Source organism: Dicentrarchus labrax, unplaced genomic scaffold, assembly GCF_905237075.1.
Source record: "Dicentrarchus labrax unplaced genomic scaffold, dlabrax2021, whole genome shotgun sequence".
NCBI lineage: Eukaryota > Metazoa > Chordata > Actinopteri > Moronidae > Dicentrarchus > Dicentrarchus labrax.
This window is the reverse complement of record NW_026136716.1, coordinates 12,447,230-12,472,758: the sequence shown is the minus strand read 5'-3', so window position 1 is coordinate 12,472,758 and position 25,529 is coordinate 12,447,230. Positions and strand designations below refer to the sequence as shown.

The following is a 25,529-nucleotide window of genomic DNA, read 5'->3' as shown; positions in this document are numbered from 1 at the left end:
GCTCTTCATAGATTAGTTTGCTACCCTGTATCTGGTGACAGTGATTCCAGAGCAAATAAAAAAACATATCCAAAATATAAACCAAAAATGATATACAATATTATTATTTATATTCTATTATATTACATATTTTATCCTTGTCAGAAACGTCCCTGCTTCTCTCCATCCACTGCCCCTCTGTGTGGCACTAATCACCCCCCATATATTCCAGGAAATAGCAACATCCAGTGGATGCACCGACTCCAGAGGCGTGGATTCCCAGCCCTGTAGTCTTTAAGGATAAATCTGCTCTTTGCCTTTAACTCGACTGTGCCCCACTGTGCAGAGAAATGTAGTGTTAGCCTTCTGTTTTGTCGGCGCATAAAAAGATGTGCCGTCTAGTTGCTTCTAATAATAGCCAATCTTATTTTTACCACACCGACGCCTTATTGCATTATGGATGCCTCTGGAATGGTGTCCCTGCAAGATAGCGTGGGAATATTCCAGTAGAGGCTGTGGCTGTGCATCTCAGGGCTAAATGCTCCAGCATCTTCTCACTTCACCCGCCTATAACTGCGAGAGCATCTCATTTACCGCAGGCTGCTCCTGTGTCATGGCTGTAGTGTGAGTCCGGGCGAGGCTGTGCGTTGGGGATGCGTTCCTTCCATCCGCTGCTGTAGACTTTATTCTCTGCATGCCGGATTTAACTGCACGGGAGCGCTATGCGGGAGTATAAGGTGGTGGTGCTCGGCAGCGGCGGGGTGGGGAAGTCCGCCCTGACGGTCCAGTTTGTCACCGGGACATTCATAGAGAAGTACGACCCGACCATTGAAGATTTCTACAGGAAGGAGATCGAGGTGGACTCCTCGCCGTCGGTGCTGGAGATCCTAGACACAGCCGGCACCGAGCAGTTCGCCTCAATGAGGGACCTTTACATCAGGAACGGCCAGGGCTTCATTCTGGTCTACAGTCTGGTCAACCAGCAAAGTTTTCAGGACATCAAGCCCATGAGAGACCAGATCATCAGGGTCAAACGGTGAGACATTGTCCACTTTATTATATAGACCAGCATTGTATTCGACATGATGCAATAGGCCAGGGGTTATTCATTATGCTTTAGGCCCCTTAAATACTCACATTAAAGGGGCAATATGGCTACTAAAAGTTGGTTGTGTTGGTTAGAGGGGAAGGTATAAATATTATTCATTCACTCATTCATCATTCTTTACATTCCCTAATTGATTTACAGTGGAATAAAACAAATAAACTGCTTGTCATCTTGCTGGAGTACCCCCTGGAACCTCTCAAGGGCCCCTAAAAATCCATGAACCCCACTTCAAGAACCACCAAAAAGAAAATTGTTTTTTTTTAGAATTCGGCCCAGGAATCTCAAACATCCTCACAGCTCCCTCCTCTTCCTGTCTGTCTTCAGGCGCTTCGTGAGAAGCCTCGACCAGCTCATATGTTCTTCATAAGAGCCCAGCTGCGGCTCACCTGTCATACATCAACCCGCTGAACTCTCACTGGGTTTGATATTCTCTGTCTCTCACACATGACTTACTCTGGATGGCTTTGATCGGTTGAGTCCATTACTCAACAAATCCACTGAGCTCATCTCATGGCTGGGAGAGAAAGAGAGAGAGAGGAGAGAGAGAGAGAGAGAGAGAGAGAGAGAGAGAGAGAGTGGAAGAAAAACTGGAATCTTTGCTTTTGGTAGTGGTATATTGGTGTTTTTGACTTGGACCCTCCCATTATTTGTTTAATGACGCTGACAGACTACGGCTATGACTGCAGTCTGCTAGTTAAGAATGTATTTGGTTTTTAGTTGAAAGGGCTTGGATTGATTAAGTCTAATACTTTAGGTGCCGTGTCAAGACACTAGCAGGACAAATATGATGAAGTCACTCGACTGACAAAAGTCACTTAAGGATATTCAGGTTAGAAATGACAATTTAAAGACATTTATGTCAGTGATGTGTGCACGATTTCACAATGGGTGACTACCTATTGCGCCCCCAAACCCAAAGGATGTTTTCACTTTCATCTGCTGAGTGGAAAGTTTCTCTGTGCTCTTCAGATTTTTAAGGGGTGGGGCCCTAGAGGATGGTCTATGACATCACAAATAGTTATAGGAAGTCAGTCCTAGTCAGGGGGGAAACAGCTAGCATGGCTCTGTCTAAAGGCAAAAAAATACGCCTAACCGCACATGTAGAGCTCACTAATTAACACGTTATATTGCATTTGCTTAGTCTGGGGATGGGGGGCCCATTATGTGCTGGACTTTCTTCTTATTTCTCAAAACCAGCTGCCTAGAAGCCACTGCTTCGGCCAAGAAATAGCACAAGACTTCAAAAATAAGTTGTTAAAAATCACAATTATCTTTTTAACCTGCAGGTTGGCTGACCTTTTACACAATTATCTCATTATTATAAGATCAGGACCGGACCTCTTTTTATAACCAGACTTTTGGGTGTAATACTTGTCACATAGTCTTCTGCAGAAGGGAGGATAACACACAAAGTAGACAGACCCATTCTAGTGTCTTATGTGGACAGCTTGGGTCATTAGTTTTAGAAAAAAAAAGACAGGGACCTCGGTAAAAATAAATCTTATAATGGCACACCTCTAATTGTGGAAAGCACGTGTCCGCACACTGAACTTTGCAAACTCCCCCTCACCTCTGATTCTGAACATTTCTTTTTCCTATCTCACTTGCTGTGTTGCTCCCATCAGTCTTTTCTCTCTCAGCTTTTGATCAGTAAAAAACAGCATTTTAAAACATCACGCAACAAGGCTGTGGCACCTTTATTCAACTAACTGCATATTGTGTAATAATGATTTATAATTTAACCTGTGCAGTTTGGTGCAGTGCTTTCCACCTCCGTCCCTGGAGTGAACAGAAGGCTCCCGTGGCACAGACGTCACAGGGCCGAGTGGAAGTAGGAGAGCGTCACAGCTGATGATGCACAGCAGGGACGAGTGCACGAGGGAACTCCTCTGAAATGAAAAATATAACATTGGATAAAAGTGTGCTCTGCTGCCTGTAGCCAGCCGCCACCCAGTGCAGCTGCAGACACTGCACCAGCCACCGTCCTCAAGTGTATTCTCATAAATATTTCATTCTTTTATTTCACACTGCTCTGGGTTTGAAGTGGGGATTCATACTGTATGTGCAAAACTACAAATAAGTAAAATGCTCTTAAATATGTGCTCTGTTTTGGACTGCTGGGCAAAACAAGTCACTTGAAGACGTCGCCCTTGGGTTCTGGGAGATTTGGAGCGCTGTTTTTATTAAATTATATTTGTGGCTCATATTTTGGACATGTAATTGGACTATTTAAGCACGGAAATATGTGCGTGTGGACTCAAATCATACATAGTAGAGAGAGTATTATCACCAGTATACCAGTATTCAGGAAAAATACTGTGTAATATAGGAAAATGTACTTAAAGTATTTATTAAAATTAAAACTACTTAAATCTGCAAAATGTGACTGTTATAGTATTATATATATTATTTTGACTCATGCATTCATGTAAAAGCAGTGTTTTACCGTTGGAAGTTGAGGTGGATTTTGAACTATTTTATATCAGACTTCAACAAATTATTATTTCCATCGTGGATTCATCTGCTGATTATTTTATCCATGAATTCATTGATTGTTGGTAAAAAATATAAAAATTAGTGCCGTGAGCCCAAAGTGACACCTTCAAGTGTCTAACCACTAGTCCGAAACCTCAAAATTATTACAAATTCCATTCAAATGATTAAAAGGATTAAAAGGAAAAGCAGCAATCCTCACATTTGAGGAGCTGGAACCTTCACAATCAACTAATCAATTAATCAACTAATCGTTTTCAGCCGTACTTGACAATACTGTCGTGGTTTAATTTATAATAACACATCATATTTTATGAGCTCTTCATATGTTTTGCATGCAAGCTACAACTAAAGTTAAATATACAAGCAAACTAAAGCTGTAAAATACACGTAATGGAGTAAAATTATCTCTATATCCGAAGTGTAGTTGAGCAGAAGTACAGTACTTGTAAATGCAGCTGCATTCCACGCAAATAATAAGTCAGTTTGAGCAAACAAAAATCTATTCTGTGCTCAGTACATTTATTGGCGTGTTTGCTTTTATCCACATAAGTGAACAATATTAACTTAACTCATTTACTCATTTGACCCACCATTGAAATTCACTGTGCTGCTGTTACTGTGTGCTCTCAAAGACAAAGGATGAGTCACACAACAGACGATGGCATAATCAACACGACGCAACAGACATATATATAATATTGTTCTTTCTGTAATACAGTGTGATCATACAAAAAGCCCAGTCTAAAGTATTCAGTAAAACAGAGGTTATTTGTTTACTGATGTAGCTTTTGCTGCATATTATAATAAACCTGATCTTGTGCAGCTCATTTAACAAAATTCAGAGAACCAAATCATTGCTCAGTGCCGACACGTGCATCACTATCCGTTTATTTAAGGACAGTAGGGATCGGCTCAGTTGGTCATTTAAACATATGCAGACATCCACAGGGTGTCCATCTTTAATAGCACAACCAGCTCCTGGTCTCCATTAAGTGGTCTCCAGGCGATCAGCCTCCCTCCTCCCAAACTTCTTGCTGAGCCAGCAGCAGCAACAACGTGCCCCACACAGAGATATAGTATGTGCCCACTCACCAGAACTTAATGGGATTGTGTTGGGTTGGAAGCCAAGAAGACATCAGGCCTCCATTAGGGAGCCATATAAACCAGAATGCTTATGCAGGGCTCTTGGTGGGGAATGCATGGGAATGAAGTGAGATCCTATATGTTGCTGCTGTGTGTCCACATATATCACCTTCATTGTCTTAACTAATATGCACGGGGGGGTGCAGTGAGAAGCCAGAAATACACTTAGAGTAATAGTTGGACATCTTGGGAAACATATTTAAGAGTTAGATGAGAAGATTAATACCACTCCTTCTGTAAATATTTAATTGGACCAAGCAGCCAGTTAGCTTAGCCTGGCATAAAGACTTTAAACCCCCATTATTCCGAAACCCCAGTCAGTTAATGTAGGTTGGTGATACCAGAGTGTGTATTTTCGGATCAATGGGACATTTTTAGGACTCTTGGGGTTTCAGAATAATGGACAGTGGCATGAACCATTTAAACAGGGAGAGTAGCAGCCCGGTCCTGTCCAAATGTAGCTAAATCTGCCTGCTAGCGTCTCTAATGCTCACTAATTTAACACTGTAAATCTAATTTGTTTTATCTGCACAAAAACTGTGTAAAGAAAAATGTTTCCCCCCATTTTTCAAGGGTTCATGGATATTTCATGGCTAGGAAATAGTTAAGCTAGGTGTTTTCCATTTCCATTCTCCAATGCGATGCTAAGCTAACCAGCTAATAGCCCCAGCCCAATACAGTGTTTACCTTATAGACATGAGAGCGGTATCATTTCATTCTCAGCAAGAGAGTGACTAAGCATATTTCCGATAATGTCAAACTATTCCTTTAACATGGTTAGCATTCCCCCACTTGTGTGTTTGTCATATAAATTAGCACTTTTGTCCCAACGTTTACTGCCTCTACTGTGACAAGACTGCAAATGAATTAGGATTCACACACAGCCACTGTTTAACTCAACAAGTCAAAATGTCTTTTAATAGTTTAGAGCAGCAGATACGAGCCTAATAGAAACATAGTGATTGTTAGCCATCATGTATCACCATTAACAGCTGCAGAATTGACACGTAAATACAATAAATTAGCATGTTAGCTGAGCACTGCAGCTTCCCAGATGGTTCATTTAGGTCTTCCAGCAGAAAGGCTGTTTAAGGAAATCTCTCTAATGATGACATTACGTGCTTTTCATGTATAACTGATGCATATTTTAGCTGGAGAACGCTCTCTGACGTACTTCACCCTCAGTATACTTAAGCACCTCACAGGCTAACCAAATAAACCCCCATGTCAGTTGCTATCTGTGAAAACAACATCTGGGTGTAGCCCTCCTCGCAATCTAATAATCTCCTCGCTCGCATGTAAAGATTTATTGTTCCGCCGGCCCAGGAGGAGGAAGCGCGTTCAAAGCACTCGAGCTGCGTTTTCACGCTGCACTGATGCTGTGTCTAATAGCAGGAGGTGAGCATCACGGGCCGCTGAGTGGGAATAGGGTGGAGAGACCAAAACTACGTATCCCAGGGGGCACTTTGGTGTAGGTACAGAGCAACTTCCTGACCTCAGGCTTTTAGTGTTTGCCATCAGGAGGGAGAGAGTTGTTAAAGCAGCAAGCTCGGTTAAAAATGTTAAGGACGGCCGCCAGTAAAGTGCTCATTGTTGGTGTGTTAGACTGCGCAAAGTGCTGGGACTTAACATATTTGCTGCACTATAAGTTTAAGTGTTCTCACCATTCTCTACCATTCATCATACTCAGATGTGACTTGCAGCTTTCTGGCAGCGATCAAATATCAGAAAACAAACATGCATTATGTGAATCCCAATTAATGTGCACTAGGCGTCTACTTGCAGCCCCTCGGCACAGGCCTTGAGTATGCCACTGAGTCGCAGATAGTTCAACCAAATATTGATGTTCCTTTCCCCAGACTGTTTTAGAGCCCTGCGGAGGTAAATATATCACAATAAAAAAAGAAAAGAACTGAGAAAAGTGAGGACAAACGAGCAGAATTTGTGTGGCAGAAATATGTTTCCTAGATTGCTAATCATCATGCGACTTCCCAGATTTATCTTGTGACCCCTTAGGAATCAATTACACTGCTTTGATCTATCTGGGATTTCCCACATTTAGATGGTTATCACCTTTAGCCACACAACTAAAAAACTAAAAAACTGAAAAACAGAGATTGATTGTGATTCCAGATCCCAAGGGAATGTCTGACCAAATCAGAAAGCATTATGGTATAACAAGGAGCTGACGGAGGTTTACAGAGGACTGAAGGGGCTCCATTTTCTCTGCACATCATCTCACACTCTTACATTGTAGTCATTATTGAATGGTTCCAGACCTTTGAATCGCTGTCCATTATGTCCTAAGAATGTCATTTTCCTGGCTGGAGGCAGAAATACAGTGAGGGGGAAAAAATGGTTATAGGTTTAATGCAGCTGTCCAAGTTGTTGTAAGCTGACTCATAGGTTAGGGCAAAAGAAAACAAACTAACCCCCCTGTCAAAGTAATAAATCAAACTGAGGATCCCCATCCAGACAAAGGCCAGAGCCTAAGTCCCGCCCCTTTTTGCTCTGTGCTCCAATAACAGTTGAGCAAGTCTCGGTCCGGTGTACGTGCTAGACTTTGTAGACCTATGTTGAAATAGTTTAAAGATCATCATCGTCATCATCATCGTAGATAGCTAATGTGAGCAAAACGTTACCTAACGATTCATGTAACCATATATAAGCTATCTATTTGTTGCTTTTATACCTTAAAAATGTGGTTGTCTTTTCAACATAGATTAGCCTAGCACATAGCATATCTAAGTACAGGAAAGGAGGGAGTTGACCAAGGTTCTGACCGACGCTTGCTCAACTGTTATTGGAGCAGAGAGTGAAAAGGGGCGGGTCTAAGGATGGGTTATTATATTTGAACCTCCTCTTTCAACCTGGAACATTAATAAGGCATTTCCCCATACTTCCATTTGGGTTTATTAAGCACAAAACCCACCTCTTTACTTCTCACTTTGAATCCTCGTGCTCATTTAACTGCACCGAACAGCGGGAATAATAAAACTAATGAGGACTTTGGTAACTCCCATACTCCCTCCCTACACCGTCTTTGCATCTGCAGTAAAGAAAATAAGATAATCTAGAGGAGCTGGGCTGCACCATTAAAGATTGAAATGAAGCCTGGGGTTTCATCATTAAAAAAAAAGACTCTAAAGACCTTCTCCATCTGCTGTGCAGGCCCACTCTTGGTCTGTTTATCACAGGAATGTTTGCGGTCATGTTATTTTGTTTCCTTGCTTTCTTCTTCGTGCAGCCGGGATGCAAGGCGCTACAGAAACATGAACTATAGAAGCTTTTGTTCTCCAGCTGTATCACCCTTTGGGAGTTAACGCGGTGCAGGCACTATAGGTTGTGTGATTTTTGTTGTCCGGTCCTACAAGCAGATACAGGCGCTGGCTGTCACACGGTGTAGCTGCTCCAACTGCTAATTAACAGCAGATGCAGAGAGCAAAGAGGCGGCTGCGGGGTTGGAGGGCTTCACGTTGGAGATGCTTGACTGTTCTTTTGTAATTTGTATGTGTGTTTGCCGGTGCTGTGGGGCTTGTGAAAACGGGTAAGTGAAGTCACTGTAGCTATTTAGCACAGCGGGTAGCCTTAATAAGGCTGTTGTAGCCCGAGGCTTAGTGGAAAGTCCATCTTTTTTTTGTGAGTTATAAACACTGATTCTCTGTGTGTGGGCGGGTTTGTGTGTTTGCCTGTTTTCCCCCAACATTTGGAATAACACCCTGCAGAGGCAAATAACTCATTTTTTTGTGTGTGTTCTAAAGGTCAAATGAATATCAGCAAAAAGTTTCCACATCCGTTGATGCAGCATGTCAACCTGCAGCTTCGCAACAAAACTGGACATGATGGCTTCAAACAAACAGAGCTTCCTTTTACGGCAGTATTGTAGAAATCGGCTCAGATTTTAACATCCATATCTCCGTATCATTTCATAAGCTGTCTGCCACCTGCTGTTGTCTGTTCCTGGAATCCAACGCGACTTCTCTCCCACTGCATTTCGAAAACAAAAAGCTGAATATTCATGCAGCTGGTAGTTTCAGCCAAGCAATCCAAACACATTCCAACTGTGCTGATAATTCCTATAATACGCGGCTGCCAACTCTTGTGCTGGAACAGGAACAAGTTACCAATGTTTGTTGTTTTCCCCTGCTTTATATTCATGCAGTATGTAGAGTAGAAGCATTTTATTGTCATTATGGGTGTAACAGTGATACAGCATTATGAAATAGATGTGTAAAAAAGTAATGGTATACAGACAGTGGGGTTTTTTTTTTTGGGAGGATTTCAATTTAAAGTCAGAAATTCTGGAAGTATTCATATTGTTTACTTAAAGGACCAGTGTGCAGGATTTAGTGGCATCTAGTGGTGACGTTGCAGATTACTTGCTGTGTCATTGTTCTGTACCATCGTATTTGTCTATACAACGTTTGCAAAGGGTTTTATAGCAACAATACCGTGCTTGTTAGCTTAGCTACAAATCTACAGTGCTGTAGATTTGTACAGTCACTGTAGGTTTGTAAAAACATTCTGGGTCCATCACTACGAGTGAACCTTTTCATATTACACGTAGTAATTTGTCTGTCTCTCATGAGTCTTTATATAAAATTTGGATTCATGCAGCTTTAAAGTTTCAAAATAAAAGCACCAATTAAAAAATAATGGCTTCTGTCAGTGTTATAGTATTGGCTTACTGACACATTGACATGAAAACTGTTTTAATGTTGTAGTTGGTTTAAGATGGGGCTCATTTTATCAATTTTATGTTAAGTTGGGTTGTTTAATCTATAATTAAACAGCACATTTTCTAAGATCATTATGGGTCTATTGAAAGTCTAAAATAGATCTACAACCCATTATTTATTTTCTAATATAGAGTAGCAGAAAATGGAGGTATGACTGTACAGAAATAAATGTACATACTGGAAGAGCCTCTGCAGACACAAAAGAATCATTTTATTTTTTATCCAAAATGTTAAAAATAGTTCACATTTCAGTCATAAGAGCAGTTAGCACATATTTAAGAGTTAATTCTATACTTTAGGTAGAGACAGTTCTGAGATACTGAGCACCAGACCAGCTTGCAAAACTGCAGCCTACTCCAATGTTTAACCCTAAACACTGAATGACATATTCTTCAATAATACATGCAATTCAATACACCAGCCGTGGGGCAACTTTTATTTGTGCTTTGTTGAGCAGTTTCAGTTTCTCCTCATCTGGCGAGGAGGGAGCAGTATTTTGATGCTGCAACAAACAATCTCTATACAAACTCCCCAACCAACCCACCCCACCCTAGAGAAGCTGGCTCTCCCTGTGTCTTTGTAGTTATATATAGAGTTTCTCCTACAAGGCTGTCAGATTGCATTTGTCTGCATGGTGCTCTCCTTGTTCACACTTCACACCCTCCAGACTCCAGCTTTCCAAACACACAGGCCATGCGAGATGCTTGTCCTGCTGAGGTCAGCTGCTGTTTGTGTGTGTGTGTGTGTGTGTGTGCTGCACAGTGCACTGGCTGTGGGGGGGAAATGTCAAGCTGCAGGGATGTCTGGCATTTGAGCCTTTCTGAGCGAGCTGTCTCTGCTTGACAGTCTTAAAGCATGTTTGTCGACCAATTGGGGAGAAATTGTTGACATTATTTGTAATCATTTTCACTTGTTGGGATGCTTTTTCCTTTCTTGTGAATTCCTCTGGGACGTCAGAGGTCAAGCTAAGCCAGAGAGCAGTGCCCTTGAAACTTTTAGGGGCTCAAGGACACTTCAGCAGCCCCCCCCCCCACCTCTCTGTACTCATTCCTCCACCCTGCTGCCTGCACTCATTTCCTCTAGCACTCTAGCCCTCTTTAGCTCAGTGAGACGTTTGCCAGCTCTTTTCCACGCCTCAGCTCTTCTCCCAGCTGAGCAGTGTGGCAGCAGGCCACCAATTTGTAGATAAGAGCTCATTTCTCAATAGCACCAGCAGATCAATAAGCCAAGCTCGAAATGCACTTAGGAATGACTGATGGTGGAGGCTATTAGGTGGTCTGTGCCATTACCTGTTGTGAGAATATATACCCTCTGTAATTGACATTCTGTAGTTATTTAATCAGAGAAAACATGAAGGGCGTCTCACTGAAATGAAATATCTAGTGTCTGAACGTCTTTGTCCTGTAACAACCTTAGTGTACTAACGTAAGACAACTGTGGCCACACTAGAAGCAAGCAGTGAACACAACACTGCCATATTACTACCTTTTACGCTGATATGGGAAATTTGTTGGCCAAAGATTAAGATATTGATTATAGACACTTACAGACAATAATGCCCTTAAATGCTTAGTTGAGGCAAGCGGTTTTAGACTGGCCCTTTAAATCCAAAGTAAGGGGCCCAAACCATGGAAAGGTCAGTCCAAAACGGCACAAAGTTGGTACAATGTTCACATATGTTTGACCACATAGTGTATTTTCTTGTTTACATTTAGTGGTATCTATCCACAGAGATAGTTTTGATTTGATTTGTCCAGATTTTGAGATATCTGTCTCTGTGATTTCTGCCGCCACTTCCATATAGTGGCATATACTTCCAGAAGCCATATTCTACTCACTCTATTCATTCATTGGAACTATAATTTCTACTCCATATCTCAAAACCTCTTCCCACAAAACCAACTCTATCTGCATTGGTTTATTTATTATTTATTTATCTTCCGTCTGTATTTTTTTGTGATTTGAATGACATTTACACCTATAAATTTACATTACTTCCTCGAAAACATGCAGTATATGATATTTAGTGATAATCTCCATGTTAATTGATTTAAATGAGGGGACACAAAGGAACTGAAGCTGAATATTAAGGAGAAAACAGTTGTTTCTGAGGTAAGAGGCCAATGCTCATGTGAGAGCAGCACATTAGCTTTATTCAATTATTCAATAACCTATACCATCGCTCTCTCCAGGCTGGTTTCCTTGTATTGATGGCTCCGATGGAAGAGCACTGGGATCGTCAGCCACACGCTGGGGAAGAAAGCTTTTGATCCGCTAAGACATGCTTAGTGCATGATGGAAATGATGCAGGGTTAGAGAGCTAACGATTTTAAACAAGAATTGGAAGCCATTAACTATACAGCTCGCATGCCATGCTAACACATATATAATGTATCCAGGAATAAATAGAGCATCACAGCGTTCAAAGGAGGCAGTTGTGTCTTTTCGTGATGACAGTTTTCTAATGGGACCGCCTACTGATATTAGACACCCGGGGAGTGATGGACGCCTCCTGGGAAGCTGGAGCTGAATGTAGCGAGTGTTTATCCCTCTCCTCTTGCTCCATTGTGCATTGTTCAAAATCTGTATTGTCTCAGCATCTAACAAATACAGTATGTAGGCCAACAATGCACACACACACACATACACACACACACATGCCGTCACTGAGTTTAGTCTCTCTTTCCCTCCCGCTTTCTCCCTTAGGTACCAGGAAGTTCCTGTAGTCTCATTCCGTAACAAAACACACCCAGCGGGGGAGGAGGCAGCGGATTTCAGCTGTACACTCCTCTGATGTTACTTTCTCTCTCATTTCCAGGTATCAGCAGGTGCCGGTGGTGCTGGTGGGTAACAAGGTGGACCTGGAGGAGGAGAGGGAAGTGTCCCCCAGCGAGGGCCAGGCGCTGGCCGAGGACTGGGGCTGTCCCTTCATGGAGACGTCGGCCAAGAGCAAGACCATGGTGGACGAGCTTTTCGCCGAGATCGTGAGGCAGATGGACTTCTGCCCTCTGCCAGACAGGAGAGAGACCTGCTGCCCCGCCTGCAGCGTACAGTAGCAGTCGATCGGTCTGCCAGAGGGGTGATGGATAGGAGGATGATTAGAAATTAGAATGCAAATGAATTCATGTTAGATAGCTTGAAGATGGAGGGGTTTATAGGAAAAATCCACTCTTTCTAAAACTGTTTCTACCTGCTTTCTGTATCTAGCAGTTTAGGCCTGTGCTGTGGTCAAAAGGCATCCATGGGAAATGTAGGAAATCACTAAGTGAAGCGGACAAAGCAGACTTTAGGGGGAAATTTAATTTTCAACATACGTCACTCCTCGGACACAGGGTGGAACAACACTTGACCTCCCACACTCACCACCGTCCTCCTGATTAACAGAGGCAAATGTTCGGGGTTTCCCAAAGGCAGCGCGGTGCCAAAAACCATCATAAAAGCCATCGACAATGAGGATCATAGTGCTAAATTGTTTTGGGAAACCAGCCATAGGCCCAAGCAGGGATGGCAGTGTGCTCGGCAGGTTTATCAGCCCTGTTTTCTTCTGCTTGTGTTTTTCTTTTTGCACTTTTGGGGGACTTTTTTTTTGGCAGCGAAAGACCAGTCACCAAGTATCTGAACGGATGTCAAGTAACACCACTGTGAAGGAGTCATACTGGGAGTTAATTTCACAGCAGGCCCGCCTAACTATGAATGAATGAAAAGATGAACGAATGTCTAAAAAGGAAATCGCACCTTTGGGGAAATTCATTCAGAAGATCCCAAATGTTGACATACTGTGGATGATGTGTGCATGAAGTTGTGCTGTCACACTGACACTGAGTACAATCAACCTCACCCAAAGAGACAGTATCAATCAGTCAATCAATCAGTCATTGACACGTACGGACACTTGTCTTTACACCTTACAGATGATACAAATGCCTTGTTACATTGTATGACGTGAACATCAGTGTCAGTGTATAGTTCGTTTATCTTAAGTCACATCAGATATGTTAGCGGTTCAATGTCAGAAACACTTATTTTCAACAAAAAATAAATCTTTATGCACAGACGTGTCATGCGTGTTTATTATGAATCATGTTGTGAAGCATTTAATGGTGAAGAAACTATATTTTTCTTACTCTGAAATCATCTCTCTCCTTTCATTTTACCCTCCAGAGGTCACACAATTTGCACCCATTGTGAAAATAGCCTTTACGCTTTACTATTTACCAGTAATCTGGCTCCATCTCGGCCTCGCGTCGAGATGATTTATGATGTTTTGGTCTTGCGGCTGCCTTCCCTGGCCCTGCGTCCTGCTGCTCCTGCTGCTGCCATTAGTGCCAACACTTACTGCTGATTCTGGTCCTGAAAAATCCAACAAGCATTTGTCAAATTCTGAGTGCCATTAGAGCCCATTAGAGGATGAAATTGGGGACATGTGAGACTTTAGAGCCAAGATCATAAACTTTGGATTCCATCCAATCTGCATAAGAGCAACAGTCTTTCGACACTTAGGAGACAGAGACTGAGGTAATTCATAATAAATTGTAGAGAGACGCCATAAATATCAAAACTTTATCACAAGTGCCTGTAGGAATATCAAAGAAGTATTATACAGTGATATATTATGTTGTTAGGGACTGTCTTGAAGAAAGAGGTGCTGATATAGAAGATGATTTCTCTCTCTGTCCACACAATACAATAATTGTTGCAGGGCTGCTTTTACATAAGCCTCATTGAAATGAGTGACAACAGCGACACCTGCTGTCATAAACTAGAACAGCACATCGTCCTGTAGGTCACACGGACCTTTTGAGACTTCAGTTCCTACCCGGACCCAAATGTTAGTTACACAGCAAGCAGGCATGGCGTCCTTCAGTCAGAGACACAAGTAACAGACAGTTATATATTTGCCCTTTTTTGTATCCATTACGGTTGTTTTTTTTGTATGTAGCTGTAGATATTCCTTCACAATGGCGACCAGGACCGTGTGTCGAGTTCTCCCGCGCCGTGAGTAACTGTTAGCAACCGTTACCCGGGTAACATTAGCATGTGAGCTACGCTGGCTAGGTTGAAATGACAGGTTGTCGCAGTAAGCTAATATTTACTATATAACGTTATATAACGTTAACAGGACAGCATTAATTCAATTCACCTGTGCCTGTAGCTCCATTGTGCAGCTTTGACTTAATACAGGTGGTCTAGAAGTTCTTTCTAAAAATTGTAACATGTCTTATGTTTTATAAACTTGGGTTTTTAGTCTCAAACACAGTTAGCAAACCCCTTTTAATACAATACGGTAATCATAGTAAGCAAACTGCATCCTAACCCCGGACTCGTTGTCCACTGTTATACACACACACACACACATAAAAAGCTTCACATTATTGTTTAAGTCTGCTTAATTTAAAAAAACAAACCTAGATAAACTTCTACTGACTACCTGTATAATTGTAGAAACCACGCTATGAAAACCTTAAAACCTTTTATAATAGTCAGTATTGATAAAGTGTGGTATTATATGCTTACATGAATTATAAATTCCAAGTAAATACACAATAACCTGACTTTTATCAAATGAGTCAAGCTGCCAAAACACTGGAGCCTACACTTCCCATAATGCAACTCAATAGCATGTTTAATGCTTGGTAAGCAGACTTCCTGTTATAATAACCCTAATGACATCACTATGACATCATCAGGGTTCATTTCTAAGACTTTGAAAACTCCTCATGAGCCACAGAGGATATTATATTATTATTATATTATACAACTGTTTTTATACACAAAGTGGTGTCAACATGAAGCAGTATGCTATATATTTTTGAATATCCAAGTTTAGCTATCAGAGAATCCTCTGCTCTCTTTCTTCTCTGCTTGAATCCATCCATCCGTCCTCTCCCTCCACAGGCTTTGCCTCTGCCGCAGCGGTTGTGCGTCCCCTGACCGCCGAGGTGCGCAGCCAGCGCAACGCCGTCTTCTCCAGAGAGCAGGCCAGGCAGCGAGCTCTGTACCCTCGCATCGAGAAGATAGAGGTGTCCATGCAGGGCCCGGGGCTGGATGGCACTCTGCTCATCATGAACAGAGGAATGTCCACTCCGCTGAGCTGTGCCAGACGTGAGTGAAAGGGATTGTGGGTGTATATTTAAGAAAAAATGTGTTGAAAAAACAACTTGGTTTCTTTGATTTAATTTCCCCCAGATTTAATCCTTCATGTTGCCATTTTTAAATTCAGGTCAACGTCTCCTGTAAAACACAATCTGTGTAGAAACTAAACCCCTCAGCTTCATTTGCATGTATTAATAATGCATTGCAGCATGTTTCACTATAAATAAATACTTGTTTTGCACTCAGATGAAGTCCTCTGTGTTTCCCTCAGACCTGACAGAGCATCACGTGACCAACTCGGCGCTGGCCCTGGTGGACGGGGAACCGTGGCCTCTACACCAGCCCCTCACCCGCTCCTGCTCTCTCACTCTGCTCACATTTAAAAGCAGTGACCCAACGCTGGTCAACCAGGTACTTTTACAACAAAAATATATTTTACTTGTTTGGGATTTGGGCTTGATTTGGACGTTAAGCGTCTCCTGCTCATGAGGGAAGTTATGGTATTTCATGCACTTTCACAGGAAGTGAGAGAGAATGAGAATTATGTATTTCACTATTTCTTCCAGCTTTATTGAGACCTTTTACACAGTCTGACCTTTTAAAGGATAGGGTCAAATTTCTTTAAGCATCTTAATACAATACTCACATGTCCCTTTTGTCATTTGTTGCTGTAATTGTTCCTCCGGTAAACAAAGACATCCCTTCCTAATGCGCTTCTAATCTAAGTCGTGGTGGACAAAATTGACAGTAAAATGTACTCTTAATTTCAGGCTGAGCTAATATAAGGCGTTGGCAGTCTGAGTTAGCCAAATCCAGTAGGTATCTTCTAAAAGTGTGCTGGCTCACTCGTGCTAGAGGAATAGTAACATAGAGCGGGGACTTACCAAAATACCTTCTTGATTTAGTTAACTCAGGCTTTAGGGTGTCATATTTTTGCCCAGAATGAGGACTTTGCAGCCTGTACAGACAGGGAGGACAGTTACTGTCAGTGTACATATGGGCTATGTGGGTATTGTAGTCAGATAGAGTTGGAAAAATGGGAATCTATCCTTTTAATCAACTAACTAGGAAGTACTTGCATTTTTTGGGGGTAATAAAGTGCTTTTACTTAGTCATGGAAAGTAATGGAGGTTTACAACGAGAAGTGTGTGTATCCTGTGGAAATGTGAAACAGAAACACTGAAGTAGGTCAGTTTGCTATATAGCAATATATCTATATCCAAATGTATGTGACTCCAATTGAAGGTGTTAGATCCACCATCTGCACTTTAAATTCCCGTGTTGTGAGTCACCTAGAACAGGAACTGTGAAATCAGGCATCGTTATATTGGCTTCTTCTTTATCCCCATCCTGAGTTGCGCAAAATATTCGGAACATCTTTCCTTTAAGACCTTTTGTGCTCAATCCATACCTCAACAGTCTCAAAGCCTCCAAAATCCTTTCCTGTCAGCCGTTCTATCTGCATGTGTCTCTGCTCAGTGTACATGAGGCAGGATCAGTTAGTGATAGCATGAAGAGAGTGTGACACATTCAGCGTGTCCTCTTGTCCCCTCTCAGGCCTACTGGCGTTCCTGCGCTACCTTGCTCGGCCAGGTGCTGGAGACTGCGTTCAAGGACAACTTTACTGTGGACCTACTCAGCGTACCAGAGGTGCCAGGTAGAGGAGCTTCTTTCTATGTCTCCAGATTTAGCCTGAACAACCCGCAGATACCGGTAGGATTTATCTGTGCTAGACAATCACTGCACTACGCTGCCAGGAAGGTTTGAGACAGGACTGAAGGGCTCAGTTAGATGGAGTCTCTGGCCTGTTGTCAGATGTAAAATAGGTAGTTGGTGTTATATTTCTGTAAAAAAAAAGTGTGTATATATATTATTTAGGCTCATTAAAATAGAATTGTTTGCAGGTATTTGTTTTAGTTGATCATTATTCATTAATTATTAATAATGTTTCCCTGCAGTCACTTCTGGAGCCTTCTGCTGTGATGTTGTGCTCGACCCTCAGCTGGACTCATGGACTCCCTCTGAGGTTAGAAAGCACAGTTAACCTTCTGTAGTCATTACCTCCTTGTCTGCATATACTCTCTAACAAACATTTGCCAGCACTGACAACAATAAAATATAAATAGATATATATGTTTTATAAATGTTTTTCTCTCATCTTTCTTTAAAAAGTCTCTGGAAATTGTCACCAGTTTCTTTATCTACATTATATTACTGCAGCTAGATGAGATGTTTTACCATTAGAGGTCAGCAAAACCTGACAATTCTCAGTGTTTCTGTGTAAAGTGACATTCCACCTGAAATTCATATTTTGAGGATCAAATACTCGCCTGTTGTAGACTTCAGAGGTGGTTTTGTCCTTCAGAAACGACAGACGCTGTGCTCAGCTAAACTTCTCCACCCACTCAGTCATCATCTGACCTGAATAGAGTTAATATTTCTAGGTTGTGCTAACTTCCTGCTTTAAACTCCTAATACTGAGAGACAGACAGACAGACAGACAGACAGACAGAGTAGCATACATTTTTTATCATCACCTTTAAAGTGAAGCCTCTGTTTGTCAGCAGCAGTTGGGGAGGAATGATTCAGAGCTCTGATTTGTTGGTTCGTGCTTTGGATTACAGAACTCCTGTGTCTGACCGTACCTCATCCTTTTGTGAGTGCTGTTTGTAAACCAACATGGCTGCGTTTCTTTTTCCCCAGGAGACGTTGCGGTCTCTGACCCGAGCGGCCCTGCAGCTAATCCACAAGGACCTGGCCTGGGAGCCTCTGGAAGTGACGCCCTCTGTGGCACTGGAGGTCTTCTCACACAGCAGGTAGACTGACTCCTGCACAGTTATATCTAACACTGATGATCTTTCAGATCTCTTTTCAGAGGTCAGGTCTTTCTCTGTCACTCCTCTTTCTTCTTTGTTTCTCTTCCCTACATTGTCCCTCCACAGCAGTGTTAGGCTAGTTACTCAAAACATTTAAATTATTACTCATTACTCTTTTCAAAAGTAATATTATTACTTTATTTATTACTGTACAACAACTTTGCTGCTACTCCCTGCTTGATATGTTATTTCAGTAATTAGCCAAATTCACACTTAGGACGATTACAATCCAGTTTTGTTTGTTAAAATCAAAGTAATGGAATATTTCCATCTGCTCAATGTGAGCTTTTCCATCTTCCAAACTAGATTCCTCCACCATTACAAAAATGATCTGATTGGATTGTTGGATTTAAAATTATTAGGGGGGTGCCAACAAAAGTAATATTGTAACTACTTAGGGGGGGTAACTAACATTATTACTGATTTTTATTAGTAATTAGTTACTTGTTAATGGGGAAAGTAATATTATTACTAGTGATGAGTTACACGGCTCCCCACTAGACTCAGAAACACATGAGGGCTGTTGTTTTTAAGCTTCTTCTCTCTCTCTCCCAGGTGTAAACAGGAAGAGGTAGAAGAGAAGGCCGCACAAAACCCCAAAGGCACAGTGACGCTCTACAGGTGACATTTCACGCACACATTGTGGTTTAAACATTTACTTCTGCCTTCATGTTTCTAGTGTTGTGTCCATTTCATGTCACATTATGTCTTTCTAAAGAAGAGTATATAGTTTGTACTATATCTAATCCCCCACTATCCTTTACCTTATTTCTTTTTGTAGATGTGGTGACCATGTTCTGCTGAGTGCGGGCCCCCTGGTGGCCAGGACAGGCCTGTGCTCCCAGTATGAGGTGATGGCCATCCACAACCTGGGACAGGGACCCTGGGGCCTCCACCGTCGAGTACAGGGCCTCTCCCTTCCTCTGCAGCTGAAGGTAGGGACAATGTGTGTGTAGCTGAGGACTCTGTGTGTTTGGTTGATTGTTTCTTTTGTGTGTATTTGTGATCACACTAGGATGAAGACATTATTGTGAGACAGTTTTGTTAGTTGGATTTTAAAATCTGGATTTAAAACTATACTTATTATATATATATATATATAATATATTGTGACAGGTACCTGATTTTGACCTATGATTGTCTAAGCGTTATGGGAAATTTCTGTGTCATAAAAAAGTCAAATGTAATGGTAAATATCTGTTTAAAATGTCATATATTGGCACCCTCACTTTAGAAAATAACAGGTTTTAGTGTCACAATTTAATTTAGTAAAAAGGTGATTTGCCATGGAACAGATCATATATGCCATTTAATTGTTCTAATATCACAGTAAAAGTACTTTGTCGGTGTCTACATGTGCCTGCTAGTCACGTTGTCTTCCTCTCTGCAGGGCCACCACACAGTCTGGAGGAAACTGAGGCAGCGGGCGGAGAAACTGGTAAGAACAACAAAAATCTCGGTTTTCTACCTCACAAACTCGTCCAAAAGCAGCGACATCAAAGCTGAGGGCCGAGGCCAACTCCGGGGAGGAGGGCTGTTAGTGTTTTGGGGGCAGTGGTCTTGTCTAGATGCTGGATCCAAATGACTGCCTGGTCCACAGTCAGCCAGCCTGCTCCCTGGCTGCAGCCATCACTTGAGATTTCACAAAGTAGCCAGAGGACAGGATTTAACACAGCTATTTTTATTGCTTTGCGTTTATATTTTGGCAAAAACAGAGCGGAGACTCAGTGTGGGCTGTGACGTTCAGGAAAAAGCAGGTTTCATCCTCCTCATGAAGGACAGACTGCTGTTTTCTGAACCTGACATCAAAGCCACAGACACTAACTGGAGATCCAAGGAGAAAGTATTTTTAAATCTCTCCAGGTTCACGGCTCTTATTGTAGACGTTGTACACCGTGACACTCGGATTGATGCAGTTGAATCCGCTCTAAGTTCTCCCGGAGCACTAAAAGAGAAGCATAAATTCTTCAAATTCAAACTAGGCTACGAGTTAATTTTGGATGGAGCCATCTAGGAGAAATATACTTTGCTGCTGCCTTTCTGGCATTCTCTGTGCATCACTGATTGCGTAATGAAAAAAAAAAGTACTCATTAATAGACACACTTGATTTGGCTACTGATGACATAGTGAGCTCTGTGGCCTACATTTTATTTTCACAGAGATTTGGTTATTCAGGGAATTGAAACAGCACTTTATTAAAGACAAAAGTACGGCTGTCGGAGTTGGACCAACATTAAAAGCGGACTATATTTGGATCACGTCTTTCTCAAGTTTTTACAGGCACAGGATTAGCATGCGGAGCCGCTACAGGACGGCGGTTTTATGGTCTTAGAGGACACAGTTCCATATTATGACCTGGCGCACTAATGTTTGCTGTGTGGAGTGTGTACATGACGTGTATAGAGGGCAGCCGTCCTGTCCTTTGTGTCCCATGTGTTAACAGAACATCACTACCACTAATCAGTAGACGAGCTATAAACTGAAACAGGCCCATAACCTCCCTGAAGGACGTTTATACTGCAATGATTTCAATTTATGTAGGCAAACCAAGCCTGATGCATACGATATGCTTCTGAGACCCTTTAAGACCACATGGTCTCCATCATTTCACTAAAATAAATAGAGAAAGATTTGTGTGTTCCTTTCATTCTTTAGGCCATTTTTGGTAAACACCTCAATGGAAAGGCTGCCCTCATATCAGGTTTCCACATTCAGAAAAGGTTTGGTAGAGTGTTACCAAATGTTTCACAAGTAAGTAGGAATCGTCCTGCTTCTCTTTATGTGAACATTTTAAATAACGGAAATCGTTTCAGGTCTCTCCTGTAAAAAAGATCAGGTTGGTGACTAATAAAGGTTGAATTAAAAAACTGAATGTTTTCTTACCTGAATATTTGAAGCTCATTTGTGTTAAGTCAGGATAGTCAGTGGGTTTTACAGGTTTGTAAATGATAACTTTATTCTAATGTTGGTCTTAATTTTGTTGTTTTGGTGATCATTTTGATCAGTTATGTTACGTTGTACTCTTAAAGTAATTGATCTGGGAGCACTCAGACAGTCTGACAAGTTGTAAACAAACCTACAGTTGATCCAGATTATATAAACCACTTTATTCTAAGGTAAAGCTTAAACATGGTCAGTATTTAAACAGATTTTTCATATTGTAGCGTTGGATTACACACAAGTTTCTGCCCTGAAAGGCTGGTTCCAGATGGACAGAATAACAGGAACACCTTACGATTATTAAATGTAATCCTGTACAGTAGCCCTACAATACATCAACCTTTTAGGGACTGTTTTAAAGAGACTTTTGTTACCCAGGCACTGCTCTGCCCTCACATTAAAGTGGATGAATTAGCCTACCTGATTAAAAAACCCCAGTACTGGATTCTAATCAAAAATAAAGTCTGAGGTGAAGAAGATTCATCCAGCGTCTGTGTTCTTCCTGAAGCCTTCCTCTGCTTTCTTTTCACCTTTTCACTCTTAATGGCCTGACTGTATTTCCATCACGTGGTGCAGCTCTACTCCCTTTTGTTTTTCCACTGTAGGACTTTTATACTTTTAATTCTTATTCCTTATTATCTTTCCTCAAAAAATAAAACTTGTATTATAATACAATCATACACTCTGAGAGATTATATACTGATTATATACCTTTGTCTCTTCTCAGACAGGCTTGGTTATCAATATACAGCACTGGTTCTTCTATTTCTCCCAGTTTTCTGTGGTGGAATGAGCCTGCTGAGGCTCCACTTCTTCTTCCTTCCAAACTCTAGGTTGCTCTTTTCTTGCTTTTGCAGCCTAACAAGGCTACTGTCGGGCTTATGAGACCCGTTTTAAAGGGCCTATTAGGCCTGATAAATCTAGCATTGACATCCATTTTGACACATTGATTCAATGTGATCATAAAGTTGAAAGGTTTCTGTTATTTTGTCCACCCTCTGTATGCGCTATCATACAGGATTCACCAGAAGCAGGTTTATAAAAGCAGCGAGGCGTGGGCGGGTGGGTTTTTTTTTTTCTGAGCCGGCTGCAGGCGGTAGGGAAGCATGTTCCCTGTCTGCCTCCAGCTGGCGCTCAAAACACGGCCGCCCACGCTACCAACAGATACCTCCACACCCCCTCTAACACATACATTAAAGGACAATAGTACGCCAACGACAGACAAGGTGCTGCAACAATTATTTATAATAATAATAATATTAAAAATATGTATATAATATGTGCTCTTTTCTTTTCCTTTGCACAGGTTGAGGTGCAGAGACTTGAAGAAGCAACTCCACCCACTCCTCCTCCTGAATCTACTCCTCCTCCTGAATCTACTCCTCCCGACTCAACTCCACCTCCGACCAGCCAGTAACAGCCTCCGTGTAACCTTCCACACACACATAGACACTTGGATCAGATTGTATTATGTGTTCAATAAATGTGTAAGAATATGTGACAGATCACTTTACTCTTTCTTACGGGAATCACTGCAAATTTAAGGAAACCATCCCCCCACGTGTGTGTGTGTGTGTGTGTGTGTGTGTGTGTGTGTGTGTGTGTGTGTGTGTGTGTGTGTGTGTGTGTGTGTGTGTGTGTGTGTGTGTGTGTGTGTGTGTGTGTGTGTGTGTGTAGTGTGTGTGTGGAAAGATTTTCACAGTCCTTGGGGGGGGGTTATTACTGTTCAGCTGATTGCGGGCGTGCAAGAGTGAGGGGGATCTGCGTGTGTGTCAGCAGTTTGCTTAACAACAGAAGCAGAGTGTGTGTGTGTGTGTGTGTGTGTGTGTGTGTGTATTGGCTGAAGGTCAGGCAGCAGTGCAGCTGTTGCGTCTGTCACTCGTCAAACAGGTGGCTCTCAATCCTCAGAGTGTGCTCGTAGTCGAGTGTGAGAAAGTGTCAGCAAGCCCGAGGATTCCAGCCATGAGGCGGTTTCTTTTTACGTTTTTTTCTTCCCAGGATTCCAGGCGTTTTAACACATTAGGCACAACACTTCTGCTTTCTACCAGAGGTTGCCCCTTTTCTCATCAAACAAAATCCCTGTACTTCATTCACAGTACGTCAGTGTGCAGAGAGGCTCTGGATCTCTAAAGCTACATTTATTTGTACCACTCAAATAAGGCATCTTTTTATACAGGCTTTTTAGGTTATTAATACACAACTTTTCAAAGTTGTGTTTTCCACTACGATAGTCGACGACAACACCTTGAATTGTGACGAGCAATTTTCATTATTTTCTGCCATTTTATAAACCTTATATCTAATCTAGGAATTTATAAAATGAATGTATGTGACTTCCTGTCGCATTCAGACGATCAATATCACACTCTGTTTTATCTCGGCCAAGTTGATCTAAGGTAGTCCTTCAGCAGAGGAACAGGAAAAGATGTTTTTCTAATGAATATCTTATAGGTCATCTATAAAGAATTCATTAAAGGAATAGGTCAAGATTTTGGGAAATGAGCTCACTCGCTTTCTTGCTCAGAGCTGGATAAGATATCTCACTGATACATGTAAGCTTTATATGAAGCTTAGCATAGCATAAGCAGCTAGGTCTCCTCTTTGCCCGTGTGATCCTGTAATGCTTGTAAAGATTAATATATGACATGTTTCCTTCTGTTGTTGATTTTTCTGCACTGGAATCTGCCTTCATATTATATAAAAATGTACCCTGTGTTCTTGTATTCTGTAAACAATATATGTGTGCCATGTACCAAGGCTTTCAAAAAGTAAATAAAGAGGAAAATTCTAAGAAGAAAATGCGACTACCGGCCCCTATAACGCTCACTGCTTATTGTTAAGTGATGGAGAGCTTTAGAGGTGCTGGTAGAAGTATTTTAGCAGTGTATATAGTGTAGCAGTGTCCCTGTCTCCAGTCTTTATGCTAAGCTAATGAACACGAGAGTGGCACTGAGCTTCTCAGCATCTCATCAAGAAAGTGAATAAACTCATTTCCCAAAATGTCAAACCTTTCCTTTAAACCCCTTATAAAGCTTTAGTTACAACTTAAAAACACATTCCTTATTACAAAGTGCTGCCAGTAGTTTTTAATATCACGCCCAGTATTTGTGTAATGCTACAGGTGGTTGCAGACAGCTGGTAATGTTTAATGACCAATGACATGAAGAAAACATTTCAGCCCCTCCCCTTCCTCCGATCACCGCTCATTCTGCCCTGTGTGTGTGTGTGTGTGTGTGTTCCTTTTGGACAAACAAGAACATGTTCACATTATCTGATTAGTTATTTTGGTTATTTTGGTTCTGCGTCCCGATGACAGGAAACTTTTTTTTTCCTGCATTCCATCACAGTTCAAACCCCCGTCAGGACATGAAGAAGATTGAGCCAAGCTGTGCAGCTGTTGCTCCCACTCACAGATCCTACTACTGCCCCCACTGCCCCCACACCAACACACGCTGACGATGTGTGAGACACACCCAAGGACACATGCCTCGGCCTTGTCTCCGCTTCACTCCGCTGTCTTCAGTACTTTAGATTATGGGTTTGATCCTCAAGCTGCTCTGTGAATTTTGAGAGGCACAGTAACAACATCCATCACCTTAGAGTTTTCAAATACCCCATATATCTTAATTTGGTAGGATCATCCTCTCCTGTTTTCGAATACACAATTTCTAAGATCTAGATTGGACCCCAGTATTGGGATAATCCAATCCTACCTGGAATCCAAATCGCTGCTGTGTGTGGGCAAGGATTCAGTGACACATGGTTGAGTCTGACCGCTGCAGTTGCTGCGTATGCCACTAGGGGAGCTCTGATGTCATCAATTTCCTTCCTTCGCACAAGAACCTTTTCTCTGAGCGCTTTTATTTCTTCACTTTGGGGCGCTGGACTTTAAAATTCACTGAGCCTCGTAAGGGAATCGAACACATGTCCTCAGAAGTGTCGATTAGCCTACTAACACACTGCACTATGTGTTCGCAGACACTTTTTACTGGTTTCTTAGAGGCTTTCGTCTTCTTGGTGTTGAATTTCAAAATTCACAACGTCAACAGTTTGAACCCACAACCTCCAAACTTCCACACAGTCATCTAACACCTTGAGCTATTTGATCTGAGACACTGCAGCTCTTTTTCTCTGAGTTTTTTGCATTTCCTTTG

The 25,529-nt window shown here is 41.8% G+C and overlaps 2 protein-coding genes across 2 annotated transcripts; both read left to right on the top strand.

Moving 5' to 3' along the window:
- Positions 1 to 214: 214 nt before the first annotated feature.
- Positions 215 to 13,519, top strand: LOC127378906 (ras-related protein Rap-2a). The gene is made up of 2 exons (XM_051428279.1): positions 215 to 1,015; positions 12,284 to 13,519. The coding sequence occupies exons 1-2, from the start codon at positions 702 to 704 to the stop codon at positions 12,519 to 12,521; spliced, it is 552 nt and encodes a 183-aa protein (XP_051284239.1). The 5' UTR covers positions 215 to 701; the 3' UTR covers positions 12,522 to 13,519.
- A 769-nt stretch (positions 13,520 to 14,288) lies between these two features.
- Positions 14,289 to 22,873, top strand: mrpl39 (mitochondrial ribosomal protein L39). Its single transcript, XM_051428268.1, has 10 exons — positions 14,289 to 14,460; positions 15,361 to 15,567; positions 15,830 to 15,969; positions 17,116 to 17,215; positions 17,517 to 17,584; positions 18,262 to 18,374; positions 18,990 to 19,055; positions 19,216 to 19,369; positions 19,825 to 19,872; positions 22,682 to 22,873. Exons 1-10 carry the CDS (start codon positions 14,424 to 14,426, stop codon positions 22,790 to 22,792), a joined length of 1,044 nt encoding a protein of 347 aa, XP_051284228.1. The 5' UTR covers positions 14,289 to 14,423; the 3' UTR covers positions 22,793 to 22,873.
- Positions 22,874 to 25,529: the final 2,656 nt, after the last annotated feature.